This window comes from Notothenia coriiceps, unplaced genomic scaffold (genome assembly GCF_000735185.1).
Source record: "Notothenia coriiceps isolate Sejong01 unplaced genomic scaffold, NC01 NC01_scaffold00024668, whole genome shotgun sequence".
NCBI lineage: Eukaryota > Metazoa > Chordata > Actinopteri > Perciformes > Nototheniidae > Notothenia > Notothenia coriiceps.
In genome coordinates this window covers 2,644,912-2,662,728 of record NW_011357369.1, presented here as the reverse complement: position 1 = coordinate 2,662,728, position 17,817 = coordinate 2,644,912, and the positions used below count along the sequence as shown (strand labels likewise).

The window sequence follows — 17,817 nt, the reverse complement described above, 5'->3', positions numbered from 1 at the left end:
TATTGCACGTCGCGGGTGCGGGGCGGGAGCGGGTCTTGAAAATCAGACCCGTGCAGGACTCTGCCCTGCAGTACACAACATTCACTACTTAATGTGAATACGCGACGAGGCAGATGAGGTGAAGTGAGATATACAGAAGCAGGATTTTGTGGGTCATGTAATGTGAGAGATGGGCAGCAAACTTATGTTATTACCATCCAATTTGTATTTAAGGTGCCTTAAGATGCTGATAAAGAGAGACTTTTATTTCAATCGTGTTCATACATGGTTTGATCAACTAAGGGTTTTTCCTTTAATAAAGCTATAGCCTATACTGTGGGGAAACTTCTGAAGGAATTGGAAACAGGACTCAGAGAGACACGAGGAGAGCTGGAGCTTTGATGGCAAACACTGATTGTTTATTTGGAGTTACGGCTGGAGAATTGACAAGACAGGTGGTGTGTCACGAGTTGACACAGCGGTTGCCAAACCAATTCTGAAGAACTCTTCTGCAGCTCGAGGTTTTGACTAGTTCGGAGTGTAATAATCAACATTCTTTATCAGTGAGACTAAAAAATTATGGACTTTGAATCTAACTAGAGCTCTCGTCCATAGAAAAGAATGTGCACCAGGGAACCTACGTCCCTGAACAGTAAACTACATGGCGGCTTGTGCTCTGTCATAGACTGGCAACGCCACTGGCCCAAGCTGCTCGTCCTTAAGAGAGATAGCAGCAATACCCAAGGCCGTAACTATGCCGTGGGAAAGGAGACAGTAAAGAGAGAAAACAATGAACTGGTTCGAAGGTTGAATACCTAAGCAAATTNTGTAAAAAAAAAAAAAAAAAACTGTAAAAAACGAACTTTCAAAAGGGCACATTGCTGTCCAGAGGGCAAAACGGGCAGGTGCTCAAGCACTACCTAGATTCTATGTGTGCACGTCCCTCATTCAGAATACCTCAACGTTTAACAAAAATCTGTCTTTAAATTCACAAATAACATTTCTTCTCATCTTAAAAAATGTCCAAAATGTAACTTCAAAACAACCCAAAACACCATAAGAATATCAAAGACCTATCCAAACTTTGATATAATGAGGATACACATCATAGTGACGGATAAAGTGTCCGTTTTTGCCATCATTCATTATCTGTCTGTATCGTCTGTACATTTCATTTTCATAATGTGAATCAACAGTTCTTGTTATTCTGTCATGTAGTAACTCAAGTGTTTTGATTGTGTTTGAGCAGAAACGTGAAGGCATCCTGCAGACGGCTCTTGTGACCAAGGAGCTGACGAGCACCACAGAGTAAGAGCTGATATTTAAATATTTGTATCCTCAACGGTCCTTTCTTTTATATTAATGATGTCATTTAAAGTATAATAATGAATATTGTAGTAATAAATATCTCTCTTTTCTTCCAGAATGATGATGGGAAGATTTGGTAAGTCCAAGAGACACATTCTGTTACAGTATTATCCCTTTACCAATTATTGTTTCTCATTATTTATTTCCCTGCTTAAAGAAGTATTGCTGCGTTTCGATAACGCTATTCCAGGACATTATGCTAAGCTAAGCTAACCACCGGCTGGCTGTAGACATATATTTACATGACAGATAATAGAGTAGTATTGATCTTATCATCTTTTTTGACACCTTAACATTTCCCAAAATGTCGTACTGTTCCTTTAAGTATTCATAACCTTTGAATTATTAATTTTTTCACAACAGAGAGGGACGCGTTTGACACTTTGTTGGATCACGCACCTGACAAGCTCAACGTGGTGAAAACGGTATTAAAGACATTTCCTTTGCATTAAAATGTACAGTAATAAAAATGTAGGGTACAAACTATTAACAGTTTTTTATCCTGTTTCCAGTCCCTCATCACCTTTGTGAACAAACACCTGAACAAGCTGAACCTGGAAGTGACTGAGCTGGAATCTCAGGTAAGAGATTTAATGGTTCATCTACAGCAGGGGGGTCCAAACTTATTTCACAGAGGGCCACATACAGAAAAATATACGAAGGTCTGGGCCGCTCACTAGAGGTATTTTGCCTCATAAGTTCAGTTATAAGTCAGCAAAAACAATCAAATGTAGGTAAATGATGCTTAAACGACAGCCTACTGTACATCACAGCTCTCCAGAGGGTTTCATTTATTTTGTTAGCAGCTCATTCCTTAAAACAGGAGCAGAAATAGAGGATATAGGAAGAGTTTATTTCAAGCTTGTTATGTAAATAAGTTATTTTTTTGATCAACTATCTTTTGTTTTCAGCTTTAATTGACTGAATTTATTTGAAAAGTGGGCTTCTTAACTCATGAATACTACTGTGTAATATGTGTTTTAATCTATATTTAAGAAGTACAATACAACACAAGACAAGCACATGTTTCATTTGTGGGCCGTACTCCATTCTACTTTTTGAATTTGCTGAGGGCCGATTCAAAAGGACAGCCTTGCGATCCATTTAAAATTAAAATGGTGTTATTTAACAATTTTATTTCAAATATTGTATTTTATTGTCTCATCATCATTTAATGTGCATGCATAAGAATCCAATCTGTTTTACTTGTTCAGTTTAATATTGTATTTGCCGTGAATTTTCGTATAGACATTAATACTGTTTATATCCGTGTGTGTCCAGTTTGCTGATGGCGTGTATCTGATATTGCTGATGGGGCTGCTCGAAGACTACTTTGTTCCTCTGTTCAACTTCTTCCTCACTCCTGAGAGCTTCGAACAGAAGGTGAGTAAACCTCCTCAAAAAGTGGAAATTGTCAGTCAAAAAAGAAGACTTTTAGCAACTCATCACTGAATTGAGTTTGCATGTTGTTACCCTGCAGGTCCACAATGTGGCGTTTGCCTTTGAGCTGATGCAGGATGGAGGCCTGAAGAAACCCAAAGCCAGACCAGAAGGTATTTTATAGATGTGTTACACAATTACAAGATCAGAAGACAATTTCCCAGAGGAGACTTTATGGAGACTAACCTAGATTACTTGCTGAAAAGACCCTCTAAAAACAATGTTTAATGGTTGTCATATGTCCAGTAGATGGAGACCTTGCTTCAACCTTAAACTCTCATACTGAATAAATGTTGCTGAGTTAATTTGGCCCTGGGATAAACTTTTTTATAATATAATTTAATGCTGATACTTCAAGAATCAAAAAATGACTAACTGGGGTCACATAGTTGTTGCTTTTTCTATTGGTTATTAATAGAGATGCAGATATTTGCATTTTATTTACCCATTTGACTCTGCATCCCCCCTGTAGAGTTGGAAATGCTATTACAGAAATAGCTTTCAGAGCGTGATCTAATACAGTTGACTGATCACGTACTTAAACTGTAATCAGTATTTTTGCTTTATTGAAGCATTCAAATTTAAATCAGAAACTGTAACTTACATTAAGCCACAGGATTTGATATTGGTAGAATAATATATTCCACTTTGTTGTTGTTGTTCAGTTTAATGGAAATCTTCTCTGTCACCAAACAATCCCGGCATATGTGAGGGATAATGCCCGACAAGTGTCCATTATCAGGAATTAATTGATGACGGGAAAGGAGCCGAAGTCCATTACTTCTTGATAATTGAAAACCGCTTTTATCATGGTCACTTGCCACAGAAAAATAAAATTGCAAGGCATTAATTGATTTCTTTTTAATCAAAATGTAAAGTTTTTTTATAATCCCTAACTCCCTGATATCATCTGAGGGTATGACTAATACCTGGAGCATCATTACCATCCCATAATATTTCTAGTCCACTCGCTATGAGCCTGAAATCTAACCTAGTGCTTGCATAATTCAAAGTAAATACATTTTGACTGTATGTTTAACAACAAAACTAGATCCATATTTAAAAGTGAATGTGTAATAAACACTATCAATAAGTTAGGAGGTGCAGTGTTCTTATTGCAGTGTTACAGTTGCCATCCTGCAGCCAATCAGAATTGAGTATTCACCCAGACCGTAATATAATGTAAGAGCCATATCTGGGGCTCCTCATACTGTATGCCTCATTTAGGAATATTAAATATACATACTGTACAATGTAATACTCTCTTACATAATTCTCAGAGCTACATTACTTAAAATATTCACATTTCGCTCCACATTCTTGTCCCATATTTCTTAATATTTAATATCCTGCAACCCAGTTTTAATTTACTTACTTATATACAGTATATTCTCCTACTTACCGCACATGCTTTTGCTTTTGATCTTTGTTTTTATTATTTATTCCGCTTAAACTACTCTTTAACATTTCCTGTTTTCTATGTCGGTATATCTCCATTTTATTATAATTGCTCTATTCACAGTCCTTGGAGATGGTAACTAAGTATTATACTGCACAGCTGTGGATGTTGTTAATATATTAATACATATATGAATCTTTAACCAGTATGGACTACCTTTCAAAATGTGTAAATATTGTTTCCCTCCACTGTATAAATGCAAATTAGTTTTCCTTCTACTCACATTTATTTTTGACTAAGTCAGAAACTAAACATTTCTTCACACCAAAACACAATGTTTTGCGATAATTGGACATTATAGTTATTATCTTCAAACTGATATTATGCTCCAACTCTCATACTCCAGTCTTCTAATTAGTAAATGGTTTGCCAAGACTTTTGAATATCAGCAGGTGCATAGTAAACACAAGTTGCTTTTAATGATATCAACAGTGTCACCCAAAATGCAGACAATAATGAGCTTAATGCATCTTAGTTTAAATAGCCCAGCTGTAACACAATGATGTCTGGCTTGAATAACTTAACCTAGAACTTCATGTGATGAGATATTACAATAAGCACTTATGTAGCACAGCATGTTACTGATGAAGGGAACAGAAAGTGTTTTTCTCTCCTTGTACGACGTAATACATCATATGATCTATGATGAGCTATTTTAAGCTCCATTTCCTTAAAATTACAAATAACCTTTAAAGGAAAGTAGTCCAACAGCAAAAATCGCAATGAGAGCTCCTTTGCATTGTAAATAGGATTTTATGGCAGATAAGCTCATTTATTTCGTGCTTAATGTTTCAAGGAGCTTTTAAAAGATTAGTTTTTGTGACCATCAAAGGTCTAATTGTCTTCCAGAATCCCCCTTAAAAACATGTTTGTCAAACTCTAATAAGTCTGTTATCTCCCATTTGTTTTCCAGATGTTGTCAACCTGAACCTGAAGTCCACCCTCAGAGTCCTCTACAACCTTTTCACCAACTACAAAAACTCTGAGTGAACTGTTCCAGTTTCACCCCCCTGATATTACTTCTGAACGCTGCTCTGCCTGTGCTGATTATACATGGCAGTCTGGACACTGGAGGACACCAACTGGGACTGAAAGTCACAATTATGTTGGACTTAAAACGACCCAGGGGGAGAATCAGGAAAAAGGCTTTGAATGTTAGTTATTAATCTTCTCCAAATGTCAGTATTTATTTATTCCTTTTTTTAAATGTTAAATGCAACCAAGGAAACCCTGCAACCTTTTAGCCTTTTAAATACACAGCCGTCAAAAGAGAAATAAACGAGGGCCGAATGTTTAAACATTTGTGTTAAACTGATAACTAAAAGCTGGAAATACTGTTATATATTAGATAGTATCTAAAAAAACATTTCTGTAAATATTAAAAGTATATTTTGGGGAAATAGACATAGGCCTATTTGTTTAACTGTCAAGAGTTTGATAAGAAGATGGATATCGCTACATTTAAAGCTAACAGCCAGTTAGCTTAGCATTAAGACATGAGGAACTGCTCGTCAAATAACAATTTAAAAGCTTTACCTAAGGCTCAACTCAACAGCTAGCTTAGAGATGATATACCTCCCTTTCTTAAGCTTTCTAGTTGGCTGTCTCATTACATTATCGATTTACAGTAGCTTAAGCTAGATTTGAGAGTAACAATTAAAAAAAAGTTGTTTTTAACAAGAAAAGTTACATTCGTATGGCATACTAAGTAAAACAGATATCACAGAGTCAGATTATTGTTGTAACTCATTACCAAATACACTTTAACTTGCTGTATTTTGCATTTTTCAATACAGCGCTGTTACCTTCTGCTTCTAGCGTTATGCTAGGCTAAGCTAACTGGCTGTAGCTTCATGTGTGGTGTTACTGATCTTCTCGTGTAACTCTTGACAAGAAAGCGAATAAGTATATTTCCCCAAACTATTCCTTTAAGAAAACTTGAAAATGCCATGTATTATATATTATAAGATATCTGAAAATGCTTTGTTTGTATATTACTACAACTATATATAAATATATATAATTGCTTTTACTTGATAACTGAACTAGGAATGGTCCTTTTTTTCTCTGAACATGCACACCACTTCTCAAGCCATAAGAGCTGCTGCTGTTTTGCTTTAAGTGCAGCGCTCTCAGCCACAGGAGATTCATGAGTCAGAGTATCTTCGTATTGACCCGGCCTTTTCAAACGAGTCTCCGAGGAGGTCTGGACCCTCACTCGGCTCTCCTGAAGCAGAGCAGGAGCCCGCCGTGCCACCTGGAGATGTGCTAAGATGTACCATGCACGACTACTCATGCATTTGAAAGCCGGGGATGAATTATGAAGAGAGTGGATGAATCAATCTAAACCACGCTTGCGTTTTGATGTCTCACCCCTGTGCGCTTCTCGTTTTTTTTTATAATCTTGCCTATCAAGAAATAAATGCCTGAAATAAAACAGAATGAGAATTTCATTTTGTCTCTTACGTGTGCGATGGGTTAGATTCGCTTCTGTGTTTTGAGCGAAATTGCCTTTGGAACAGCCAATTCCTGCAATTTGGGTTTAGCTAAAGGAATTATAGGTTTATTTTAGACCTTTTATTTTCTTGTCTCGTTCCTTTGTTGCTATGGTAACCTTCCACATCCCCCAAATTGCCCCTTCGTCTGGCTGATGGGTGGTCCTTTTTCTTTTCTCCAACAAATCTGGTTCACATGCAGAGCTTTTATGTTCTGCTGTCTATATTTCTTTCTCTCTTTTTTTTTTGCTGGAGAATGTGAAGACCAGACGGCGGCAAATTGATCCGGTCACAGATGGAGATGTGTGAGTCGAGTCTGAGTGTTTCAAGCCTCTGAGAGTCACGCTTCTGCCGTCCCTCCTGAAGTGTGGTTGTCCAAACAAAACATTTAGCACCGAGTCTTCCCTGTTTCCGTTTTCTCTCTACACCTACTTATTATTAAAGTTTCAAACGCAGTACGTGACTCAGAACATTAACGCCCTTATCTGCAAAACGAGTATCACAAAGAGGAAGTGATACCTTCTTCTTTGCCACATCCTCTCCGTGCTTATCTTCCCTTTCGACCCTGTGACATGTTATTTTCTTTTCAAGCAGGGCTTTGAAATTGAGTGCAGTCAGACCCCTTTGCGCTGAAACACTTCACAGGAGGTGGTATTTTGTTAGATTGCAGCTTTCTCCACTTCTTATACGGCTGTTTTGACAGCTTGTGGAGTTGACATCAGTTGAGAAACTTACTTCAGCGATAGTCACCCAGTTCTGTCGAGTCGCTCTAGAGTTCTAAAGGTAAGGTTATTTAAAAATACTTCTTTTGTTTATGACCTTGTTTGAAAGTTACTGTCAACCTCAGGAAAAGGAAGCACCACATATACAAAACACACAGGAAGAGAAGAGACTCTCACCACCGGTAGCTTCTCTCTTCTACTGATCCAGGAAACAACACTTTGACACACTCCAGGTCACGTCTGTTTTGTCTGAGTGTGTTATGTGTTCACTTTCAATTGTCTTTGACCGTGTGATTCACAAATGTGAGGTTAAGCCCTGCAGATCTGGGGGGCATCTACAGCACTTGATCTGTTGAGCGTGTTGCTGAAAAAGACAAAAGGAAGTGAGGAAGCTAACCATCTTCCTCTTTCAGGTTGACGTGTTTTTGACCAGTTTTGTTGTGTTGCTGAAAACTGTTAGCACCCTCAGACATGAAAAAACTACTTTCAAATCCCAATTCTAGAAATCCATTGGGTACAAGACTGTTGTGCTTTTACCAGGAAAACAGAAAAGTAGAGGTACAAGGCTTTCATGCAACAATAAGCTGCACTCAGCTTCTCCGCTGCTGGTCAGAGTAACTACCCTGCAGCAGTTTGAAATTCAGGACACTTACTGAGACATTTTTGAAAGAGACTTTCTGCAAAACATGTTGATGGAAAAGGTCTTTCTTTATTCTTCTGTGGTTTATTTTTCAAGCACTTTCTCTCAGCAGATTTTGCTGACAGGTGTTGAACATCTCACCCTGAGGAAAAGAGATGGAGGCTGACATCTTTGAGTATCACAAAGAGGAAGACACTGTTGACATCAAGTCTTTTCAGGGTATGTGTGCATTCAGTAAACTGCTTCATATCAGGCAATGTTTAACAAGACTTGTGGAATACATTTACATTTTTTTTTGTAAGATTCTCTTGATAAGATACTCACAACTACATGTGCATTGAACTACTTCTTACTGTAGTAGTTCCTCCTGAAATAGGAAGGTTTGAGAGAATTTTACATTGAAAAAATACTTATTCTGAGTAACCCTCTGTTATCTGCAGGCTTTATTGTTTAATAATTATAATACACATCACAATTTGTATCGTCCTTTTTATGATTTATTTCACAGCTCATGCAAGTTTCACGACTGCAGCTAATTCCTTTTCATACCGTATGAAAATGAAATGAAAAATGCATGTAGGGCATGCATTTAAAAGTGTAAAGTACATGTGTACTGTATATTGCATTTAAGGCGCAAACACATGGGATGTTGCCTCTCAATAAATAAAATATTTGACTTTCTAGGATGATAAAAGAGCTGTTATTTACCAAGTTTAAGCATTTAAATATATAAGAAAATGTGTCTTTAACCGATGGAGTTTGTTTCACACAGAAGAGAAGCAGAAGCTCATTCAGCCAACAGCTTTAAAAGACCCCAAACTTGCAAAGCTAAAAGAGGTAAGAGATTATTCCGACATCTTCTATTTTACATTTACTGTAACATCAAAACTCATCCTGGACCTCACAGGGAGTTTGTCCTGAGTGGGCTGGAGATTAATGCTACTCAGAAAATACATTACAGAGCCTGCATGTATATTTGTGCAGAGAAGAGCATGAATAATATCTGCCTCAGGGAGAGAGGTGGAAGGATCAGTGAAATTTTAATGAACATAATTATCAGAGGTGATGGGAGACAGATGAGAGATCCACAGCGAGGAGTCGGCACAATCTGCTGGTTCTGACTTAAAGACAAGGTTTGTATTGGAAAAGATGGCAGCACAAGTGCTTCATGCAAGCAGCAGTGAATGAATAAATAATTCAATAAGCCTGACATGTTTCGTATGTAGAGATGGGAAAACACACCAATCAAATATCAGCTATTTTGGAGGGGTATTTTGAATTTGTCATCATTTCCATCCACTTCAGGATCGTATTATCTCTGAAAATCGATGGACAGAATTAATAAAAAACAAGGTTTCATGCTGTTTTTCATTAGCACATTAGAAATGTATGAGGTGTTTGATCGATCTGACTGTGTGATAAATTGTGTTTTGGTAGGCGCTGGTAAATTGGATCAATAGCACTTTGAAACCAGAACACATAGTGGTTCAGAGTCTGGAGGAGGATCTGTACGATGGTCTGGTGCTTCACCACATGCTGTGTGAGTTAATGCACATTGAATGGCTGTGCTGTCATCATTGCTTACTTTCATTTAATCATTACATTTGAAGATAGAAAAATAACAAATGATCCCCCTTGTTGTTCACCATAAAGCTTGTCATTTAAAACAAAGTGCAGTCTTTATATGTCAGTCAAACTATAATAATAGTTAAAGCTGCAAGAAGCGATAAACGGGCCTTCGCAAGTCGGGGTTGGGGTACTTCAAGGATTTTCCTTGACCACACACACACACACACACACACACACACACACACACACACACACACACACACACTGAATAATAGCAACTCACTGGTAAAGAATTCAGTCATTCTAATATAGTTAGAATAGTCATTTTAATAGCTTCCCTCCTCAGAGTAAGGGAAACAGACTTTATCAATATTTTAAGAATTCTGCCTCACCGCCCACTAATGGATACTTTTCAGCAAAGCATCTGATCTGTATTTGTCTTTCATGATTAAAAGAGAACTGAATAATGTGAAAGCTGCGCTGCCCGCCAGAGGCCCCTTACTTACACACACACTCCCTTCTTGACATGTCTTGACCCTGGTCTTGACGTGAGATGTTTATCTCCCCCACGCCACGGCAAGATCGTACGATATCGACAAAAACTAAAGGATAAGTTGTGATTCTCTAAGTCTTCTGATCACATTTTTCACCAGACCTGTCAAGTGTGCAAAAAATCTCTGTCTTTTGAGCATGCTAATTCATTTGGTAGAAAGAAAAAGAATCCCAAGGATTTCAATAGGTCTTCCCTCCGACTCAGTCGAGCTCAGGCCCTAATAATAATCTTCTGATCTCCACAGCCAGGCTGGCCGGGGTGGATGTGCCCGTGGAGGAGATGGCGCTGACCAGCCCTGCTCAGATACGCAAGCTGGGACTGGTCCTGGAGGAGCTGGACCAGAGACTGGGCCTGCAGGACGACAGCCCGATCAAGTGGAACGTCAAACGTGAGTCATGCAGCTGGGCTTCAGCAACGAAAGCAACAAATGTTCTGTTCTGGCAACAACTTTGAATTACAACAGGATTTGGTGCTGGCTCAAGGGTGCCATGTTGGCTTACACCAGCTGTGAGGGATTCTGGTGGAGATAAACACGATGGGGTTCTGTTTCTAGTCACCTGTCAGTGGATTATTTGTCTTTGTGCTTGGATAGGAAACCAAAGAATGGTCCCAACTTTAATTTTATTAGCAGCTGGACATTTAGCTAGGAGTTTCCTCCTGCTCTTCTTCTTCTTCTTCTTTCCCTTCTTATTTATAATATTTACACATTTGATAACCGTAATAAGAATACATACAAGACGTTGACACTCCCTTGAGCAGCTGTAGAATGTATTACAGCAGCATAGGCAGAGTCAGGTGGAGTAGAATGAGCAACATCAGCTTCTAATCCCCAGCTCCTCTATTGATGGACCCGATACTGAACCCCAAATTCCTCCCGAAGGCATAGACATTGTTTTGAGTGTGTGTGTTTCTGCATTAGATTCTGATGAGCAGTTCTGCACCTTGTATGTCAGCCCTTGTGTGTGTTAATGGGTGAATGCGTTGTAAAAAGGCTTCGAACGGTATAGAAAGACAGAAGCGATCAACACTCCAGCAACACTTGTAGTATAAAGAACAACTTAACTGTGAGATCAACGTATATTTGTTGGTCTCAATATGTGAGTAATGTTTTTCCCCTTATAATACAAATAAAATGTCCCTATTGTATAAATACATACACTTGTTATATCTGAAACATTAAGACCATAAATGATAAAAATAGGTTTAAAATTAATTTGTATTTTTAAGGATTGTATCTCAAGTTTCCAGTATTATTTTGTATTTCATTTGGGTGTTCATTTATTTATTAGATTCAAATCCTTTTGGCCTTTCTTTGTTGCTTTTCTGGGAGGTGATGATTTCTGTCACATCAGGAGCAAGCAAGTCATTTTGTGTGTGTGTTTGTTTGTTCTCTGCTGTTCGCCTGTCAGTCATCCACAACAAAGACCTTTTGGCCACTATTCATCTGCTGGTTGCCATGGTGAGATCTTTCCAGCCTGATCTGGATTTGCCTCCCAATGTGAATGTTGAAGTTATTATTATGGAGGTGAGTTTCAGCCCCCCCCCCTGCTTCAAATCTTAGTTAGACTAAGACACACCTTGTGGGATTGATTTTCAATCATGTTTAATCCTTATGCAGGTGAGCAAAAGTGGAATCAAATCCGATGTACAGACGGAGGTCCTGACAGACGAGAGGTGAGCAGATTTTTGTCCGGTGTGAATCTGTGGATGTCTGGAAAAACAGCTTATATGTTTTTCTTTCTCAACAGGGAAGCAGGGCCAGAATCCCTTATGAAGAGTGAAAGTGTGTAAAAAAAGTGTCGGAGGTTGAGCGGATTTGACATTTTGAATTTCGTTGAAGCAGCATTAAAGCCCTCGATGACATTAACACATTCTTCTGGCTGTCTTTTCACCCAGGGGAAGATCCCATCGACAAACTGCTGAAGCTTGAGGCTCACAAGGTCAACACGGTGAAGAAGGTACAATAACGAGGGGAGGAGTTAACTGTCTCTTCTCCTCTGGTAGGAAGAGAGCAATGGATGTGGTGTTGAGACATAATAAGTGACTCCTGAAAACAGATCAACTCAGAATAGAGTGCGTCTTTGGTGTTATGTAGTAAGAACTCAAACCAAATAAAATGTCAAGAAGAGTTTGAACACAATTATTCTCATTATTGATTTTTTAAATTTATTTATTTGAGCATTTAATATTTTTGATACATGGATATGTCATCTTAATGAGATCAACCAACTGCCTTACCTATTTTTATTTTTATTTGACAGGCCATCTTATACTTTGTCAACCAGAACATGCAAACGCTGGGTCTGCAGGTGGCTAATATGGACAAACAGGTATAAAAACAACAGCACAAATCTGCAAAGACAACATTGTTTATGAGCAAAAATAAGAGATGGCTTCTCTGAGATTATATAACCCTCCTTCGATTATATCACCTTCCAATGTCTGGTGTATTTCCTGTGTAGTTTGCTGACGGTGTGATTCTGCTGCTGCTGATCGGACAGCTGGAAGGCTTCTTCATCCCGCTCTGTGACTTCAATCTGACGCCTGTCAATCACTCTGAGATGGTACAGTATGAATCCAGGATGTAATACATATTCCTGACACTTTGTAAGGGAAATAATCCTCAGAAAAGTGGTATTGTAATCATTATTCTGCTTGTAGTTGCTCACAGATTAGTTGATGATTGTTCTAGTTCAAAAGTACTACTGTTATATCATACATATTCTAATTTGAGTTTAATTTACCACAGCAAATAGGAAGATGAGTTACATTTCTGAAGCCTGATCTCAAATCGGGCTTATTACAGAAGAAGATATGATTAAATTAATATTTTACAAGTCCCATATAAAAGTAGATCCATAATTACTTCTGTGTCACTTATAATAATATCTTTGATCTCACTTTACTTGAAGAGATAGGACGAGTCTATGAAAAAGTTATGACTCTTTTATCATAGATATGAAGAGTTTATGAATAACTTACGACAGAAGGAAAAAGAGACTCTGAATTCCATTTGATAACTAAAGAGCTTCGGGTTATAAACACAATATTTAATATCCTGATTCATAATAAGTTAATATGTGCTAATTATATCTGTATGGTGACCACATTTCAATTTTACAACCAATATATTACATTTGACTATCATCAATATTTAAAACTCAACAAATAGGACATATCTGATTCAAAATATTATACAATATATATTATTCTGTGATGAACCATTCTTCTATACTTCTTTCCACCACTAACTAGATTGTTGACTATACGTTTTACTACTTACTGTACAAATACTGTAATGTAACGCAACAATTATATATGACAACATAAGGGGATATCCTTCATATTGTCTCTAAAAGTTTATTTTAACACATTTGTTGGTGAACTTTACAACAAAAATGTTGTTTCCTGATTTTGTATTTGACAATTTCTCTTATCTCCGACCTCTAGGTTCACAATGTGACCTTGGCCTTGGATCTCCTTAATAATTTAGGCCTGAAAGTGTCCAGTGTTGATCCACAAGGTGAGGAAATAACACACACAATGTATACACTCTGCCTTGTTGAAAACAGACTTTACTCAAATTAAAATGCCAGGCACAGAGCATGAAAAAAACCCCGAAGTGCTGGCGAGTGAAATGATTGCAACAGAAAAACAGCAGAGCTCCAAGACAAGCTACTAATTCAGATGATATCAGATATCAAGAGCATTTATCTGTGTGACAGGAAAACGCCGGAATCAGTTTGTATATTAGGCGAAGGGGAGGGGGTTGTTGTGCCGGTTTGAGTTAATCTGCAGTGCTCGCTGGAGTGTGGGGTTGACAGTGTTTTGGAGGGAAAGATGGAGTTGCTTACGGAATATAAATGAGTGGGACTGGTGTCTCGATGAGTATCACTGCAGATGATTGGCTCAGTCCAGGGTCATCATCATTCATTTAGGGAGGAGAGGCGAGGGAAACTGTCTCCAGGGGAACCATGGAGCCCAATGATAGACACAGAGATTTAAACTGTAGCTTTGCCTGCATCTACTGTGTGTGTGTGTGTGTGTGTGTGTGTGTGTGTGTGTGTGTGTGTGTGTGTGTGTGTGTGTGTGTGTGTGTGTGTGTGTGTGTGTGTGTGTGTGTGTGTGTGTGGAAGATATGATATCTGTATTTATGAGTTGTGCTACTGTATCCAGTTATCAGCCAGATCCGAGGATGTATCTGTAAAAAGTCCTCATTAAAGTTTCTGTTTGTCAGTTCCAATTCGCAGCTGCAATGTTATCAGATTTTCTACCGTACAATCTGAAGTTTGTGGCATAAGCTTACAAGTGTTACCAAACATGTTAATAATTACACAACTGTGAAAGTGTTACGTTGTGGGCAATTTTGGGAAATTCTGCTTTCTTCTGGGTTTAATAATGTAAGCACATGGTTCTTGGCAGGCTGGTGTTCATATATCTGGTTGAAAAAATATATATTTGAGCTAAAACTGTAAATAGGGTAAAGAATTTTGCACTTATTAACTACATTTTCACTTTCAGTTTATAAAAAAATGAATAAATGCATAAAATACAAGACGAGCAAACTGTCAAAAGGGTTTGGTGGTAGAATAGGGAGCAACCCGCTGAATCCGAAGCAGTGCTTTTAAAAAGAAATATCATAATCCTTCAATATCTTAACATAAATAAAACCTGGTCTACACAGAGATGTTTTTCCCAGCTTGTTGTGGAAAAGCCAGCTCAGTGACAGAGCCCTGACTTCAACCAATCCTCGGGATGAACTGTAACACCGACCTCACTAATGCTCCTGTGGCTGAATGGAAGTAAATCCCTGCTGCCAGGTTGCAATAAAATATATAAATCCTAAATACAAGGCGTGTCATATAGAAGACTGTTATTGCTACATGTTGAAGCCTGTGGTTTTGGAAAGACATTGAGATCAACAATGACATACAGGTGTAATGTTTGGGCTTCCACTTTAGGTCATGTGGAGTAAATCAATTAAAAAATAAGTAGTGAGTGAGTCAGTGAGCTGCCGACTTATCTAAGTGTGTGGATCAATCAATATAAAATGGATCCACTCCACTTCCCTGCTGATCCATTATTGACAAGACGCCCTCTGTATTCTCTCCCAGCTTGAATCACAATCTAAAACTTCCCCACAATATTGCCTGCCAGCCATACAGCCTGTAATTGTAAAGTAAACCCCCCCAACATGATAACTGTTCATAAAGACTAGCACAATTAATCTAAGCCAGGAGCAAGGGGCTAATTTAATCCATTTTAAGTGTCTTTTTAATTACCGGCATAATTGCTGCAATGGAAAGAGGAACTAAGGGTCTAAAATGGGAGCGCGGTGCGTGCATGAATTAGGTTATCCAATGGTGGAGTCCATCTTAATGTCACTTTCATTCAGTTAGTGCCTCTCACAACAGAGTGCAATTTTATTCCAAGGGCGTATTGATGACATTTCCATCTAATGTTTTGCCCTCCTGATCTACGGCCTGTTTGGATGTGAGTGTGGGATTAGTTATGAGCCAATGTTAGTAAAAGCATTTCACTGCCTCAATGACTTGGTGGGTGCTGATGGTGCATTATAAATACTCATTAAATGTTTCCTGACAGATATTGTGTCTCAGGACGTCACTGCCACCTTGAAGGTCCTGTACGCTCTGTTCAAGAAGCACAAAGGGAAATGAGAGACGAAGAGGAGCTCAACAACCACGGGAAAAAACCAGAGTGGAAGTGTTGACCAGCTGGTGGTTTCTTCTGTCTCTAAACTGTAAATACTGTACATTATTTAAACAGGACATTTTGAAACATTCAAATGTTTTTATAGACATTTTCTAAGGCTTTCAAGCTGCTTTAAAATAACATAGGCTGGGGGTATGATGTCATTTAATATATGGATAACCATATACAATCTGTCTTTACTTGAAGAGACTCACAGTGTTGGGCTCTATGAAAGATGACATACTGTACATTGTTGTGTAAAGGGTGGGAGAAGAGCTCGAAAGGGAACTTGAATCCCTGCTTACAGCATTTTCTCACCGGCACACAGCTGACAAATCTCTGTGTGAAGTGGGTGTGAATAATCGATCATTGGTTTTTGAAAAGAGTCAGAAATGGTTGGACACAGCTTCTCTAACCTGACGTCTGTAAAATGTGAAAAGCAGTGAAGGAGCATATCGGCTCCTTGAAATTTAACCTTCTTTATTCACATTTAAATGTGGTCTATTCTATAATAGTGTACATGTTAGTGTAGCCTTTGTTATTTCCTTTATTCAACCGTCTCTTGCTCTCTTTACACCACTCTATTTCCATTTCAGTGTGACACTGCTGCAACACGCCTCTTTTAATTCTTGCTTTAGGAAACCATCGTCCTTGAGTGCCTCCTCTCAAACAAACAATGTGAATGCATTCCTCTGCTTCCTCTATGTGTTCCTGCTGACAGTCTGCGACCTCCTCTTTATGTAGTCTGTGGAGGCTTTTGTCATTTCTGTCTCTATTTTTGTGTGTGCCAATGAATTGTTCTCAACTCAATGTCACACAAATGTGGAGAGGGTGCGGCAGGCAGCCATCGAGGGAGGCTCGAAAATGAGAGCCAGACAATAGACGTGATTTCATCAAAGCATATTTTGCAAATTACGTGTTAAATAAAAAATAAAAAAGTGAACTGGGAAAATCCACTTAATTCTCCTCTGGTGTCGCAAAGAGGGGTAATTTCTGTGTTTGAAATATATTTATGCAAACCGTTCGTGACTTGTTAAATAATGTCTCTCGCGCACTGACGATCTGGTTTAGTTTTTCTACATTAATCTTGTGTATTAGCAAATTGCAGCGTGAACAATTGTTGTTGTCTTGAGGTTAAACAAACAACAAACAGTAACAACCGCCACTTTCACACTTTTTATTCAGTTCACCCCGTTTCCATGCAGATGTGTTGTTGACATTCAAGAAGCCAATCTATTTGTTTCCACCAAGGTGATAGAAAATAGTCTGAATTCACATTTTATTTCCCCTGACATTTCAAAAGGTTTGCATAAAATTTGCCTCGCAGTCGGGTGGAAACAGATAGAAAGAGACATTGGAAGTGCGTGTTGCTCGTGGTAACCATGTAAATTGACCATTATAGTTGGTAGTATTATAAAATAAAAATGGCTTCTTTTCTGTTTACCAGTGAAAAAACCTTTTGGACTCCTCAACCTGAGGGATTTAGTTCTACATGTGTATGTTGAAATGTACATCGTATATGTTAGGGAATAATTTGCTTAGGTATTCAACCTTCGAACCAGTTCATTGTTTTCTCTCTTTANTACCATGAGCCACAAACAGTACACTGCAAAAAAAAAAAAAAAAAACTGTAAAAAACGAACTTTCAAAAGGGCACATTGCTGTCCAGAGGGCAAAACGGGGCCCGTTTTGCCCTCTGGACAGCAATGTGCCCTTTTGAAAGTTCGTTTTTTACAGTTTTTTTTTTTTTTTTTTGCAGTGTACTGTTTGTGGCTCATGGTAACATCGATCAATTCTGGATTAAAAGCTTCTAATATATACAACAATGCCCCAAATGCGCGTTGTAATTTTGTCAGACATCCCCACACGTGCCCCGCGGC

General features: G+C 38.3%; 2 protein-coding genes across 3 annotated transcripts in view; one reads left to right on the top strand and one right to left on the bottom strand.

Annotated features, from left to right (window-relative positions):
• Window positions 1–17,817, bottom strand: part of matk (megakaryocyte-associated tyrosine kinase) — a 634,871-nt gene that overhangs the window by 210,355 nt on the left and 406,699 nt on the right. The window lies entirely within an intron of this gene.
• parvg (parvin, gamma) lies at window positions 7,286–17,513 on the top strand. Of its 2 annotated transcripts, none has more exons than XM_010782935.1 (13): window positions 7,286–7,524; window positions 8,216–8,322; window positions 8,876–8,940; window positions 9,541–9,643; window positions 10,470–10,613; window positions 11,635–11,750; window positions 11,844–11,899; window positions 11,974–12,008; window positions 12,122–12,183; window positions 12,487–12,555; window positions 12,688–12,789; window positions 13,676–13,748; window positions 15,830–17,513. In XM_010782935.1, exons 2-13 carry the CDS (start codon window positions 8,259–8,261, stop codon window positions 15,901–15,903), a joined length of 963 nt encoding a protein of 320 aa, XP_010781237.1. In that variant the 5' UTR covers window positions 7,286–7,524; window positions 8,216–8,258; the 3' UTR covers window positions 15,904–17,513. The 2 variants fall into 2 exon arrangements, with proteins under 2 accessions (XP_010781237.1, XP_010781236.1); XM_010782934.1 differs by having other exon boundaries at window positions 8,213–8,322.